We start from the raw sequence: 15,996 nt of genomic DNA, 5'->3' as shown, positions 1-15,996 counted from the left end.
GTGTTGCTGGTATATATATATATATATATATATATATATATATATATACATCTATACACATATATATACACATATATATATATATATACATATACACACACACATATATATATATATACATATCTACATATATACTGAGTATACACATATATATATAAATCTACATATATATATCTACATATATATATATATTAGGTGGGACTCGATTAAAAAATTAATCCAATTAATTAGAGGCTGTGTAAGAATTAATCTTGATTAATCGTATGTAATCGACACGTAAATTTGCCCCAAATCGCAAATGTTTTTTTTTAATTTAAAAGGGTTTTAGTGGGCTTACAGAATCAAATAATAGACATGGACATGAATATTGTAAACTGAAGCTGTTTTAATTTCTGAAAAAAAGCTTTTAGACTGCATTTGAATTCAAAACAGAAACAAAAATATCATCCCTGGTTAAAATTGGGCAGACTTAAAAATAAAGTGGTAGTTTAAGTACTTTTAAGTACATTTTCAGAATAGTATTGTCTTTAAATAATAATAACCAAAATTTCAACATAAAGTGCAGTTTTCTTCTTAAAAAATAAGTCAGAAACATAAAAGGTAATTTGACCCATCTTTAAACTCTGAGTAACATTAGCCAAAATTATTTTGTACATTAGGCTAAAACAGTGTGATCATTGAACATTTTGTAATTAGATGTATTTAGAATTACTAACGGTCACGGAAGTCCAATGATCCCCAGTAAGAGCCACAAAGTCCGCTTTCTGTAATGCATCTAATTTTGCTTGCTTTTCAGTGTGCACAAAACCATGCTTTTATCAAGGCTTCTTTCGGGTAGTCGAAATGATCAGTCGTAGGAACGCTTTATTCCGACTCTAACATTTTTGTAGCTGTGATGTGTGCATCAGTGTAATGGATGTACCAGGAAATCATGCATTGACAAAAGTTCCCGCTTGCTTGGAATTGAAAGTGTGATTAAATGCGTTATTTTTAACGCGTTATGGAGTACATGCATCGAAGCTTCTCAGCTGTGCTTGTGCTAAGAAAGGGAAAATTTTAAAAATAACGTAACATGATTCTGCGTTAACCTAATATTTTTCATACGTCCCAAACCAAGGAGATGCGAAGGTAAAATGAATCGGTAGCGCATACATACTCAGTACATCCCTCTCGAATCAACCTCAATGTCGGCGTTAGAGGCTTAAGACTCTACAATTGCCACAGCGTGTGGCTTGTCTATGCTAAAGTATGTATTGTAGATCGGGTATATATATACATTTATATATATACCCGCGTATCGCAGTGGAGAAGTAGAAGTTATGAAAAAGAAAAGGGAACATTTTAAAAATAACGTAACATGATTGTCAATATACAGTAATTGTTTTGTGAGTGTTATTGAATGTTGCTGTCATCAAGGATTTGATTATCATTATTTCTTTCAATCAGGCTCGTATTTGTAGGATGTGTTGTGTTCAAGTTACATTCCGTGTTTGTCAATCGTTGTAAAGATAAGAGGTTTCATTCATCGATTAGTTCCTTACTGCATCAATAAACAGCTCGTCTTCCTTTTTATCTGAGATGTGACAAACTGCATGCACGGGTTTTTTTACACTGTCTTCCTTTAGCAGGACATTCACTTTTTCCACCGTGTGCTTTGTTTCCGCAGTAGCTGCACTTATGAATATGATTGTATGTATAAGACGCTTCATATTTTTTTGCTGCCTTCTCAATTGTGTAATTCGGTTTTGTTCAGCACTCTTTGGAACTGTTGCTTTTGTCTGCGCATTGCGCCAGTTCACGGAGCCGCTTGGTGTTCTTGCATCAAGGTTCCCAGCTGTACTGGTGCCATCTCGTGTAATGTCAGCTAAGACCCGCACTTAAAAGTTTCTCTCGCAGTTTCAATGAGTTTGTGCCAAACACCACCCTGACCATCTCATCTTCCTCTGCATAAGCACAGTCCTTCACCCGTGAATATTTAGTGCAGTGTTTGTATTGGATTGCCGCTGATGGACGGCCTTATATGGGCAGGCACTAAATTACAAACGCTAGTGGCAGCCTGTCTATGAACTTAATTTAATATAAACTTACGGTTCACGCCGTGCTTTGTTTCCGCAGTAGCTGTACTTATGAATATGCTTGTATGCATCATTTGCTTCATAATGTTTTTCTGCCTTCTCAATTGTGAAATGGCGTTTTGTGCTGATCGCTGTTTGGAGTTCTTCCTTGTTATCTACGTACTTACGTAGGAGGCGTGATGATGTCACATAAACTCCCCCCCACGCCATCTCCAACTCAAGACTCCATTACATTATATGGAGAAAAATAGCTTCCAGTTATGACCCTTACGCGTAGAATTTCGAAATGAAACCTGCCCAACTTTTGTAAGTAAGCTGTAAGGAATAAGCCTGCCAAATTTCAGCCTTCTACCCACACGGGAAGTTGGAGAATTAGTGATGAGTCAGTCAGTCAGTGAGTGAGTGAGTGAGGGCTTTGCCTTTTATTAGTATAGATTAAAGTAGAATATCATAAACTTCATCTTAAAATCATTTAATTTACTAGTTTCTCAAATCCCATCATAACTAAAGTAGCATGTTAAATGCTTTGTTTTGTATTTGATCTTCTATGTGCTCTATGTGTGTGAATCACTACATGCTTCCATTCTTTCTCTACCTCCAACAGGACACAAAATCCATTACATTCATGATATTACAGCTCTCTGAATAACTAAAATACTGAGATGGATACGTGATATCATTTTCATGATGATAGGAGTTAAAGCACGTTATTAAACATGAGAACACAGAGGCACAGTGACTGTGCGCGACCTTCGATAAAATAATTTATTGCAGCAGTACTGTCTGTTTCAAACGTACTAACCTCCAATTCCTGTCCTTCCTTTTCTTTCTCCAAATACCTAATCGCCACACAATCAGCTCTGTAATAGACTTTAAGCCATCTAAAACCTTTAAGGAACATTGAAATATCTTCGTAGTACATGTTTAATTATTCTACCCTTCAAGCCAGTCCCAGTGAAGCATTCAGTGCGAGGCAGGTGAACGGAGCAACACCGTGTCATTTAATTATTAACAATATAGATTATTTAAATAAAGTTAAAGTTTTATCTGTATAATATAATAATCGTATTTTGCTGCATTTCATCTTAAAAATTATATCGTCATCATATGTAAATACACGCTTTATAAAGTGGCTCAGGTTGTGCAATATTATAACTGTCACAAGTTTACAGTGAGGTGATTGCAAAAATATGTACGAACAGTTCTACACGGAGCACTTGATGGACTGATTGAGTGCATTTATAGTTCTTGGGATGAAACTCTTTCTGAACAGTGAGGTCCGTACAGTAAAGGTTTTGAAGCGTTTGCCGTGTGAGAAGCAGTTCAAATAGGAAGCATGGCTGAGGCAGTATGTGCTTGATGCTGTATACCGATAATTCTCTTTCCGATCAACTTCTCTGAGTGGTGCAGTGAGAGTAATAAGGAAAAAGATCCGCTGTGGCAACCCCTAACGGGAGCAGATGAAAGAAGAAGAAGAAGGTGCAGTGAGAGTAACAACGCTAAAGCATCTATGGTATTTGGAATACTTTGGCCATTCCGGGGACCATTATATCATCCATCATCAGATCATCCATCGTGACAATGCCCCAAGCCATGACGCGTTCAATGTTCATGACTTAAGCAATCAATTACCAAATTGGAGCATCCATCTACTCCATTCACTTGACTTAGCCCCTTGTGAATTCTGGCTGTTCCCAAAAACTTCTATGAAAGGATGAAGATTTTCAGACATTCCTGACATCCAGTGTAACATGATGTAGAACTCAAGGGTATTCCAGAAACAGTTCCAGGTACGTTTCCAGCAACACCTAACTAAATGCATAGCTACTGAAGGAGATTACTGTGAAGGTGACAGAGTACTGACTACTGCACAGAAACATACACAGTTTTTATCTGGGCTTATTCCGGGAACTAAACTGCCACACTATGCATATTGTATATAATGAAGTGGTGCCCTGTCCAGGGTTAGACCTTGGCTTTGACAAAGACAGGAATATAGGTGTTCAGAAAATGAAGCATATTTTTATGCTTTGTGTATTATATTGTACAGCACTAAGCATCGAGAAAATCACAAAAGTACTGAAATTAAAAGATTAAGGAAGTAAAAGGGATTCAGCTGGAATCCTGTCCTGCCATAGTCCATGTGGAGTTTACACATTCCACATGTGTCCTGGGTATTCCTGCAGGTACTATGGTATCCTCCTTCATTCAAAAAAACATGCTGTCTGGCAAATCTCAACTGGACATGCATATTGGTGCCCAGTCTAGGGCTCAGTTCAGCTCTTAGAGAGGCTCCAAATCCTACACGCAAAACTGTAATAAAAAAGCAGGTTCAGAATAATGAAGGGTAGCTCTGTTTGCATGTTTCTAATTCTCATCTGTGACCTCCTTTACTGTTTTAACTTATTCAGAAAATCCGCACAAAGGCATCATCAATTATTAAAAACACATTTCTTCTCCTCATTGTAATTCTATTTATTTACATATTTTTACTATTATTAAAGTTTTACTCTGCTGGCCTAGCTCTCTTTCTCATGGGTGGGGGCTGATTTGTTTCAAACCTAGTTTTGTTAAACTTGACTTGCTTGTATGTAATGTTAAATGTTTTAAAAAAAAACCCAAAAAAAAAAACCAGAATGGGCTAAATTTACATATAAATACCTCAATTACAGATCAGGTACATGTAATAAATATAGTGTGCAAGACAGGGGGTGTCATGCACCCAGAGCCCAGAACACAACTACACAACTTTTTTTCTTCACATGACAATACAATCTGCGGTGGGTTGGCACCCTGCCCAGGATTGGTTCCTGCCTTGTGCCCTGTGTTGGCTGGGATTGGCTCCAGCAGACCCCCGTGACCCTGTGTTCGGATTCAGCGGGTTAGACAATGGATGGATGGATGACAATACAATATATTATAATACAAAATTTCTTCCTTCACCTCTTATACTCCAGCTCCAAGTCACTCAGGTGAGCAGAAGAAACTCCTTTTAATGTCAGACACAGAAGAATTTCCAGGACATCAGAGGCTTGCTCAGAAGCACTTCCATATCTAACGGAGCAACCAAACAACAGGACAGCCTCTTCCCAGTAGCTCCCCCCAGTGGTCCTAAAGGACCCCAACATGGCTGCCTATTATATTCCATGCAATCCAGCAAGTGTCCAAACAGGTACAAAGCCAGAGGGATACTGCCACCTAGTATACTGGTGGGGATGTATATTCCACACTGTCCTTCCATTACTCTGTCTTCCCTATCAGGGAAACATCTGCCAACCATCCCAGCCAAGACGCCAGTCCATCCATACCCTTAATTATAACAGCTACACATGTCCAGTGGTTATTTCAATAGATGTTTAGGAATGAGGACCTTTCTTGCAGTTTGTTCCTTTGCAAGTGACCTGAATTGCTGGATATCAAGAGAGGATGGCAACTGTAGTTATCAAAAAATAAGCAATTATGCTTATAAGTCACATGGGGATGATATTGAGGCACTCTGTCACCGCATCAAAGATTAAATTAACTTCTGTGTCAATACAGCCACAGTGGTACCCACTAAAACAGTGTATTGCTTTTCAAGCAACAAGAACCTGGATTACGAAGGAGTTTAAAGGTATCCTGAATGAAAAAAAGAAAGCATGGAAATCTGGTGACAAAAACGTTCTGAAGGACATGCAGTGTATTGTAAAGAAAAAGATGAGCGAAGGAAAGGAAGTTTACAAATCTAAAACAGAAAACAAACTCACTCAGAATAATATAAAGGATGCGTGGAATAGACAGAGTATAATTCCAGGACTTAAGCAATCCAGGGCTCAGGTGCTAGAAGGGAGTGTGGACAAAGCTAAGGCCCTGAACTAAATTTTTAATAGATTTTTCAGATCCACTGCCACCTTCTTCCAATGACCAGCCTTCTCACACCATCCCTTCTACATTATCAACTCCTACCACATCAACTGTAATGGCCAGTATCAAGTTAACCTCTGACCATCAGTGTGACCTGTCCATAACTGAAGACCAAGTAAGGAGACAACCAAGGAAGCTACACATAGGAAAAGCTGCAGGATCAGATAGTTTCAGTCCTTGAGTTCTTAAGGCCTGTGCTAACCAACTTTGTGGTGTCTTGTGTCACCTGTTCAGTGTGTCCCTAAGGCTTCAGAAAGTGTCACTGCTATGGAAAACATCCTGCTTTGTTCCGGTTCCAAAGAAGGCAGGTGTTTCTTCACCTAATGACTACAGAACAGTGGCACTTAAGTCTCACATTATGAAGACCTTTGAGAGACAGGACCTGGACTACATGAATCATCTTGTGGTAGACCATCTGGATTCACTGTAGTTTGGCTATTGGACAAAAATTGGAGAGGAGGATTCAAAATATCTGCTCCTCTAGGCTTTCTTCAGGATAAAACTGGCAGCACTGTTGACAATTCTGTTTTTTGACTACTCCAGTGCATTCAATACCATCCATCCATTCCTGTTAAGAAGTAAACTCAGAGATATGCAGGTAAATGAGCCTGTGGTGTCCTGGATAATGGACCATCTATCAGGCAGATATCAGTTTGTGACACTCAAGGACTGCTTTTGATATGGACATGAGCAACACTGGGACAACACAAGGAACAGTCTGGTCTCCTTTTCTTTTTACTCTGGACACCTCCAATTACAAATATAACATGTTATGTCTCTTGCAGAAATTATCAGATGATTGTGCATTTGTAGTGTGTATTGATAAAAGGGGAGTCTGACAGAGTATAAGAGTCAGGTGGAAAAGTTTGTTTCTTGGTGCAAAGAGAATTGTCTGCATCTTAAAATCAGCAAAACCAAGGAACTGGTTATTGACTTTCACCACACCAAAGAGCCTCTACATCCATTCACTTTTCTGGGAGTGGTTGCAGAGGTGATGCATTTCTCCAAGTACTTGGGGATCCACATTAATGACAGGTTGGACTGGTCTGGTAACACAGAGGAGATACATAAGAAATGGCCTGAGCAGATTCTTTTGTTTTAGCAGACTGCATTCGTTTATTGTGGGTACTGACATCATTCACATCTACTGTGGTCTGCTGGACTGGTAACATCACTTCAAGAGAGGTCCACCAAATTAACAAGCTAACTAAATGGGCAGGTTCAATTATGGGATGCACTCTGGAAAACCTGGAGATAGTAGAGGAGGACAGAATTAAAACAAAACTGAGTGCCATTATGAACAAAGCTGTACATCCTCTCCAGGACATTGTAACACTTAATACTTTCAGCAAACATATCATTCAGCAGAGGAATGTCAATGCTCACGTGGGCAATGACAGTGAGACCTGGAAGGGCATGATTGGGAGGAATGGAATTGAAACGATCTGAATCTGAGCGGTGTTTTGTTATTGGACTTCTGTGCTCGTCACGGATTGTCCATAATGAACACCATGCTCAAGCATAAGGGTGTTCATATGTGCACTTGGCACCAGGACACCCTAGGCCTCAGTATATATGTGTGTGTGTGTGCGCGTTTGTGTGTGTGTGTGTATATATATATATATATATATATATATATATATATATGTATATATATATATATATATAAAATCGGCGAGGTTACAAAGGACCCCAGGGTAACTTTTAAGCAACTAAGGGCCTCTCTCACATTGGCTAATGTTCATGTTCATGAGTCCACCATCAGGAGAACACTGAACAACAATGGTGTGCATGGCAGGTTTGCAAGGAGAAAGCCGCTCTCCAAAAAAAAAACATTGCTGCTCATCTGCAGTTTGTTAAAGATCACGTGGACAAACCAGTAGGCTATTGGAAGAATGTTTTGTGGACAGATGAGACCTTTTGGTTTAAATGAAAAGCGTTATGTTTGGAGAAAGGAAAACACTGCATTCCAGCATAAGAACCTTATCCCATCTGTGAAACATGGTGGTGGTGGTAGTATCATGGTTTGGGCCTGTTTTGCTGCATCTGGGCTAGGATGGCTTGCCTTCATTGATGGAACAATGAATTCTGAATTATATCAGAGAGTTCTAAAGGAAAATGTCAGGACATCTGTCCAAGAACTGAATCTCAAGAGAAGGTGGGTCATGCAGCAAGACAATGGACCTAAGCACACAAGTCGTTCTATCAAAGACTGGTTAAAGAAGAATAAAGTTAATGTTTTGGAATTGCCAAGTCAAAGTCCTGACCTTAATCCAATCGAAATGTTGTGGAAGGACCTGAAGCGAGCAGTTAATGTGAGGAAACCCACCAACATCCCAGAGTTAAAGCTGTTCTGTACAGAGGAAAGGGCTAAAACTCCTCCAAGCCGGTGTGCAGGAATGATCAAAAGTTACCGGAAACGTTTAGTTGCAGTTATTGCTGAAAAGGGGGGGTCACACCAGATATTGAAAGTAAAAGTTCACATACTTTTGCCACTCACAAATATGTAATATTCATTTTCCTTAATAAATGACCAAGTATAATATTTTTGTCTCATTTGTTTAACTGGTTTCACTTTATCCAATTTTAGGACTTGAGTGAAAATCTGAGTGATGTTTTAGGTCATATATATGCAGAAATATAGAAAATTCTGAACGGTTCACAAACTTTCAAACACCACTGTTTATACAGTGCATCCGGAAAGTATTCACAGCGCATCACTTTTTCCACATTTTGTTGTTCCAGAATGGATTAAATTCATTATTTTCCTCAGAATTCTACACACAACACCCCATAATGACAACGTGAAAAAAGTTTACTTCAGATTTTTGCAAATTTATTAAAAATAAAAAAAATAGAGAAAGCACATGTACATAAGTATTCACAGCCTTTGCCATGCAGCTCAAAATTGAGCTCAGGTGCATCCTGTTTTCCCTGATCATCCTTGAGATGTTTCTGCAGCTTAATTGGAGTCCACCGGTGCTAAATTCAGTTGATTGGACATGATTTGGAAAGGCACACACCTGTCTATATAAGGTCTCAGAGTTGACAGTTCATGTCAGAGCACAAACCAAGCATGAAGTCAAAGGAATTGTCTGTAGACCTCCAAGACAGGATTGTCTCGAGGCACAAATCTGGGGAAAGTTACAGAAAACTCTGTGAATGTCCTTAAGTGGCCCTGCCAGAGCCCAAACTTGAATCCGATTGAACATCTCTGGAGGGATCTTAAAATGGCTGTGCACCGACGCTTCCCATCCAATCTGATGGAGCTTGAGAGGTGCTGCAAAGAGGAATGGACGAAACTGGCCAAGGATAGGTGTGCCAAGCTTGTGGCATCATATTCAAAAAGACTTGAGGCTGTAATTGCTGCCACAGGTGCATCGACAAAGTACTGAGCAAAGGCTGTGAATACTTATGTACATGTGATTTCTCAGTTTTTTTATTTTTAATAAATTTGCAAAAACCTCAAGTACACTTTTTTTCACGTTGTCATTATGGGGTGTTGTGTGTAGAAATCTCAGGAAAAAAATGAAGTTAATCCATTTTGGAATAAGGCTGTAACATAACAAAATGTGGAAAAAGTGATGCACTGTGAATACTTTCCGGACGCACTGTATGTGTATATATGTATATATACACACATACATACATATACACACATACATATATTTATCTATGGCAATAGAAGGGGGGAAAAAAACACACACACACACAGTAAAACCGCCCTTTAGTCTAATGGGTATTCCCTCATATTTTAGTGGAATGAATCTGAGAGTGACATATGCTTTATATACAGGGGTGGGCAAAAGTAGGTTTACAGTAGTAGTTCATTTAGAAAAAGACATGTAGTTATTGATTATTACAACAGCTTTATTAACTCAAAAGAATGTCACAATGGCACACTGCACTTAGACACAATCTTGTCAGTGCTCCAACTGCCAGCCTTCATTATTAACACATTCTTGTAGATTACTTGCTATGATCAAACATACTTTAATGAAAAAAATAAGACGACGACAAACAATACTAATACAATAATTGATAAATAAATAATACACAAATAAACTGTGTTTCACATACTCACACCTGTAAACCTACTTTTTCCCACTCCTGAATGTGCGCGAGTGAAAATTTATTTTATATATATATATATTTATATTTATTTGGACCCATGGTATAAAATATTCTAATAAAGTGGATAATCACCAGCTTTTAACTGAAAGAAACAGAAAAATACTTTCAGTAAAGTCTGGTAAATTTAGTAATTTGGACACAAAGCATTTTATTGAAGAAACGCTTTAACAAGCTATGACTTTAGTTTCATTACATAACTTTAACAAACAATGTATGCAATGATGTTTAACTGGAAGCCACACAAGACAGATCAGGCTGAATGGATACCGCTCGTTATGGGTTTACACACTAACAAAGATTAATAATTTTAGTATTGATATCAAAGAAATGTAATTTTTTTTTTTTACACAATGAATAGCTGCTAGAATTTTGAAAAAAAAACCACAAGATAATTAATTGTACATCACAACAATGTACATTAAAGAACAATATATTTTAAAATAATCTACTTTCATTTATTCAAAGTACTTTGAATAAATAAATCCAGTGTACAGGCAGAATACAAATGCAGCTGTGGCACCAGATATGCATTGCCAAACATTTTGCCACCTAGCAGTAAGATACAAGATTTTCAAAGTTAATTAAGTGTCTTTGCCCAATATGGTTTGTTGCAATATGCTGAAACATTCAATATTTGTATACACCTGAGCAATTGTCTTTGCTAAGATGGGCAATTCCCAAACAACACAACAAACTTTATACAATGCGTACATTGTCTGCAGTTTTAACAGGGAAATAAAAATACTTAAAAACATAAACAAATCAAATTTGCTTTCAGTCAGTATATATTAGACACAAAATAGGTCAATAATGGAAGGTAATTAGCAAAATATCAAACTGCAGAAACCAGTGCATAAGGCAGGTTTTACTTGTCAGTTTACATCCCACTTATATGTAACATTGTTAAAAGAAATAAAATGCAAGACAAACAGTAAACATAGAAAAAAATATATGATAAAAGATATTTACAAAATTAGAACCTTTTCATTTCTATCAACTTTACTAAATACAAAAATTATAATGTTGCAATCCTCTGGAATTACTTTGGAATGTACTGGAAATAAATGCATGGGGTAAGCTACATGTTACCAGACTGAGGGGCTTTTCTAGTAGAAATATAAGTGAAATGGACAATATTCAAAAGGTAAGGTAAAAACTATGGTTACTTCTGGGATGTAACTACAGCCAATTAACACAGTTTTAGTAGTTTTTGTAGGCTTATTTTCTTAGTAGTGTTAATTCTAGCAGCTACATGGATCATTACACTCGCATGATGGATTCCACAAAATGTAAATACCATGCACAAAGTCACCAGTTAGCACCATGTTAAAGTTAAAATAGTCAAAAGAAGTCCTGAATTACTAATAGTGTGATCACTACTTGCAATATTTATACTTTTAAACTTAATTTTGTAAAAGAATTTTACCAAGGTGTTAAATTTGGATACAAATAAGAAAAAAAAAAAAAAAAAGTTAAATGAAACTGAAAGAAGGAGAAAAAGAACACCCCAAATTTATGGAAGCTGCTTTCAAATGGAGCCTCCTGTCTCCACTGTCTCAAAGTCTATGGCTCAAGTGAAAGGGACTACTCAACGCTCTAAAGTCACATATATAACCAAAATGTACATCATTCTCATTTTGAGTGACCAATGATAACAGGGAATAAATTTTAATACTGCATAACCAGATAAGCAGAACAGAATTCATGCTTTTAAATTCAAGGCAATCTTTGAAATGCCAGCAAGGTTATTAAATAAATAAAAAAAACAAGGAAAATGCTTTTACCTTTAAATATTAAAAAGTAATAAACTATGCTTACATTGAACTATTTATGTGTTAGGTGTTTTTGGAAAATAATAAGATTCTTCAACATACTATATAATGTCAGACTTTAACAACAGCACACCTAGCCTAAACACAGGTAAAATAAGACAACCGACAGAGCTGTTTGGAATCCAGAACAATTTCCGCATTTTAATTCCTCTGACTAAATGCATGATATATTATTCAAGTCTTTTTGGTTACATTTAGTAAACACTAACTATCAGGAGGATTCTTGGTGGCTTAAATAAAGCAAGTAAGAATAGATGCTTTAATAAAAATGTTTATCAAATGCTTTGCAAACCAATACGTCACAGTACTTAAGTACTACTTTAAGTGCTCCACCATGATTTCAGTTGGTGTGAAAGTTAAAAAAGAGGAATGTTTCATATATTTGCTGCTGTCATTATATCAGAACTGAACAGCACACAACAATCAAAATGAACCAGCATATATGTATGAGACAAGCATGCATGTATTTTGATAAAAGCTAATTTTTAGCTCTACAGTGTTTAGGCCTTTGATTTCCCACTTTCTGGTATGCAAGATTCAAGTATACAGATATTTACACACTAACTATTATAAATGGCTGTGCAAATAACTTTTTTAAAACAACTAACAATGAAACATGTTACTGATATCTTTAATTATAAAAATCTCTTGAATCCCTGGATATCGTAGAAGAAAGAACTTATTTCCAAGCAGATGTCCTCCTGCAAAGTTGCTAAAGTTACAGAGAAACTGCTTTTGTTTTCCAGGTTTAGATGCACCCTCTGCCTAGTCAGCAGGTGAGTGAAAAGTGTCAGGAATGAAGACAAACCTCTGGCAAAAGTTATTCAACAAAGGCTGCAACTCAGTGCAATACATACACAAGCAAATTATACTTGCAAAAACATACATATTAAAAAATAAAATTAAAGCAGGAATTTAAATTGCTCCCATTTTCATGAAAGACGCAACTATAGCTCAGCAGTACATTTAAATAAAGAGTTCAACTTAAGGAGTGTGGGTCTGGCTAAAGAATCTGATCATATCCACACATACTTAAAGGCATAGCAACAATGGGAGCTGTTATTGCCAATTTCAACCAAGAAGTGCATTCAGAATGGCCCTTTAGACTAATGGTGTGCATTTGTGAATGCATAAAGTACAACAATCACAAAATATTAATTAAAAACCACCTGAGGACAACACTGCTCTTATAAGTGAACAGCTTATTTATAACTATAGGCAGGTTTACAGTTTAAAATCTAAGCAAAGGCGCAAAAGATGAAACTTCTTTAAAACAAGTATATGCTTAACTATTTATGAAAGGAAAGGTTTAACAAAAAAAAATACATAATGATAGTATAGACTCCTGACTTCTAATCGAAATCTGTACATTAAGATAGACAATAATTTGAAGGAAAAATCTGATTAAACTGAGATACTGATCATGGCTACTATGACTTACTAAATTTCCTTACAGCATTGCAGATTTGTGAGGCTGAATTTAATCACAGCATCTCTGTAATCATTTCAGAATGACTGCTGGTTAACTTCATTCTTTGCAATATACCCCAATGCAAAAGTTACTCCAGTCATTATTTAAATTCTTTTGGTACCACAAATATTCAATGATTCCAGAAACTAACTTTGATAAGTGCAACCATCTCAAGTCTCTGTTTGCTAATGACAAGAAGCTTAAAAATAACATTATAAAAATTACTACCTACAGTACTATATAAGAAATGAGGTTCAGGAACACTGAGGATGGCCTTTCTGATCCTGAATAACTTGGAACACATTCAACTGCAGGCCAATTAAATCACTTAAAGGAGTAAGAAGGCAGTTGAGCCCAGGTAATTAACTGTTTTATTTAGTCCCACCCCTGAATATACATAAGAAACATACAATAAATACATTCAGCAGGTAATTAAGAGACGTTGAATATCCATTCTCTTTGCAGCCTCAAAATTCTGCTCAAAAGCAATTAAACAATGTCCACTTCATCCTTCCTAGATTCGCTAACCATGAAGATCTGGACCTTGAAGAAGACTAATATGTCCCAAAGATGTCTAGCCACTTGTTCCTGGATTTTGGCTGGGGCTGGATGCACATTCCTTACTGAGGCGCACAATCTCCTGAGACAGAACCTCAAGGTCCTAAAACAAAATAGGAAACCATTTTAATTGACCGATAAAATGCCATATAAACTGTATCATGTAAGAGACATTTTTTATTATAAAAATACTAGAAAAAGAAAGAGAAACATACGTCTAGATAAATGAGAAACAGATATCACCCAATACAATAGCTCTGTGCTGCTTATGAAGAGAATAGGGGGGAAAAAAGGAAGGCCAAACAGACCAAACTGACTTGCAAGTATGAAAGGTACACAGAAACAATATGCCCGGATGCAGGAAAGATAATAAATAGTATATATGGAAATGTGCGAGAAGCTAACCAAAGTAAAATTAACAGCATTAGATTTAATGCTCAATAGTGTAATTAGACTTATAATTGCTTCTTTCACTTTAAATGTTACTTTCTATTTTGGTTAGCTGTATATGTACAAAAGTTCTGAAGGTTAAACTGTGAGCCAGTGTAACTTGCTACTCCCTTGTGTGCAATGCCAGTGCTCTTCAAACTGCCTTGGTTCACAGCTACTCCTATCAGCAGTCCAAACTTGTCTTTACTTTGTCTATGTTTAAGCCTCCTCCTCTTCCTCTAATGTACGTGAAGATGCTAAAAGCCAGATGATCATCTTACAAGTATTTTGGGAAGCTAAAGTCAAAAGAGCAAAAGTTAGCTGCTAACCCCTATGTAACAGTAAGGAATATAAAGTTTAAAAGGGTTTCCTCAGAGGAAGAATAAGCCCACCTAACTGAAGTTGTAAAATGGGAAGGAAAAAAAAAAAAAAAAAACTATAAAAGTTGTTATAAATGTGTTTTACTCCAGAGGGTCAAGGTCTGCTTTATTCAGTTTGAATTAATTTCCCCCTGCTTATAGTGCATATTTATTCTTCTGCTTGCCCGTGTATTGGTCTCTGCACTTTGATATCTATATTAGACTTATGTGCTACACACATACAAGACAAACTGTTTTTTCCTAGTTACATTCAGAACAGATAAGCAAGAGAACTGGTTAAAAATCTGTTGAGTATCGTATTTTACAAAGGGATACAAAATGCCTGTATTATCACAATTTGAAATAGCCACACTTGATGCACAAACATCCAATTGATTTCATTTTAATGAGTGCAGACTTGTACATATATACAGTACACAGCTGCATGCAGGAAATAGTTAAGTGGAAAATAAGAAACTCTACTAAATACATTTAATAATACTGAAAAAGAAAATCAATTATTAGGCTCACATATGTTTATAACAATAATAGCAACATGATTATCTAAAGCTAAACAGCGTTCAGTAATTCCATATCCATCAGAATGAACAGACCAAATCATTAGCATGTGACAATCTTTTCTTTATGCAATATTTATCTTAACAAATGAACTTTAATACCTCTCCCCTCAACCCAAACACACAAAAAAGGATTAAATAAGTGTTATGCCCTTCCCATGGATAACTATATAATTGAAGAGTTTATTACCAATACAGTAATCCCTCCTCGATCGCGGGGGTTGCGTTCCAGAACCCCCCGCGATAGATGAAAATCCGCGAAGTAGAAACCATATGTTTGTATAGTTATTTTTATATATTTTAAGCCCTTATAAACTCTCCCACACTGTTAACGTTATTAGAGCCCTCTAGACATGAAATAACACCCTTTAGTCAAAAGTTTAAACTGTGCTCCATGACAAGACAGAGATGACAGTTCTTTCTCACAATTAAAAGAATGAAAATATATCTTCTTCTCTTCAGGAGCAGAGAATTTCAGAGAGAGAGAAAGAGCGCTCGCAAAGAAAAGCAAGCAATCAAAAAATCAATACGTGTGCTTTTAAGTATTCCAAAGCATTTCCAAGGAATTTTTTAGAGGAGCGTCAGTATCTTCTAAGCAAACAGCCTCGGTGCAAACAGCCCCTCTGCTCACATCTCCTCCGTCAGGCGCAGAGAACG

At 36.7% G+C, this 15,996-nt stretch overlaps 1 protein-coding gene across 2 annotated transcripts in view; it reads right to left on the bottom strand.

Moving 5' to 3' along the window:
- Positions 1-9,827: 9,827 nt before the first annotated feature.
- Positions 9,828-15,996, bottom strand: part of gripap1 (GRIP1 associated protein 1) — a 199,338-nt gene continuing 193,169 nt past the window's right edge. For both annotated transcript variants that reach the window (XM_039773970.1, XM_039773971.1), the window contains one exon: positions 9,828-14,076. In XM_039773970.1, the coding sequence (XP_039629904.1) occupies positions 13,990-14,076 (87 nt within the window). In that variant the 3' untranslated portion in view covers positions 9,828-13,989. The remainder of the gene's footprint in view (positions 14,077-15,996) is intronic.

Source organism: Polypterus senegalus, chromosome 13, assembly GCF_016835505.1.
Source record: "Polypterus senegalus isolate Bchr_013 chromosome 13, ASM1683550v1, whole genome shotgun sequence".
NCBI lineage: Eukaryota > Metazoa > Chordata > Cladistia > Polypteriformes > Polypteridae > Polypterus > Polypterus senegalus.
This window is presented reverse-complemented; position numbering and strand designations above follow the sequence as displayed.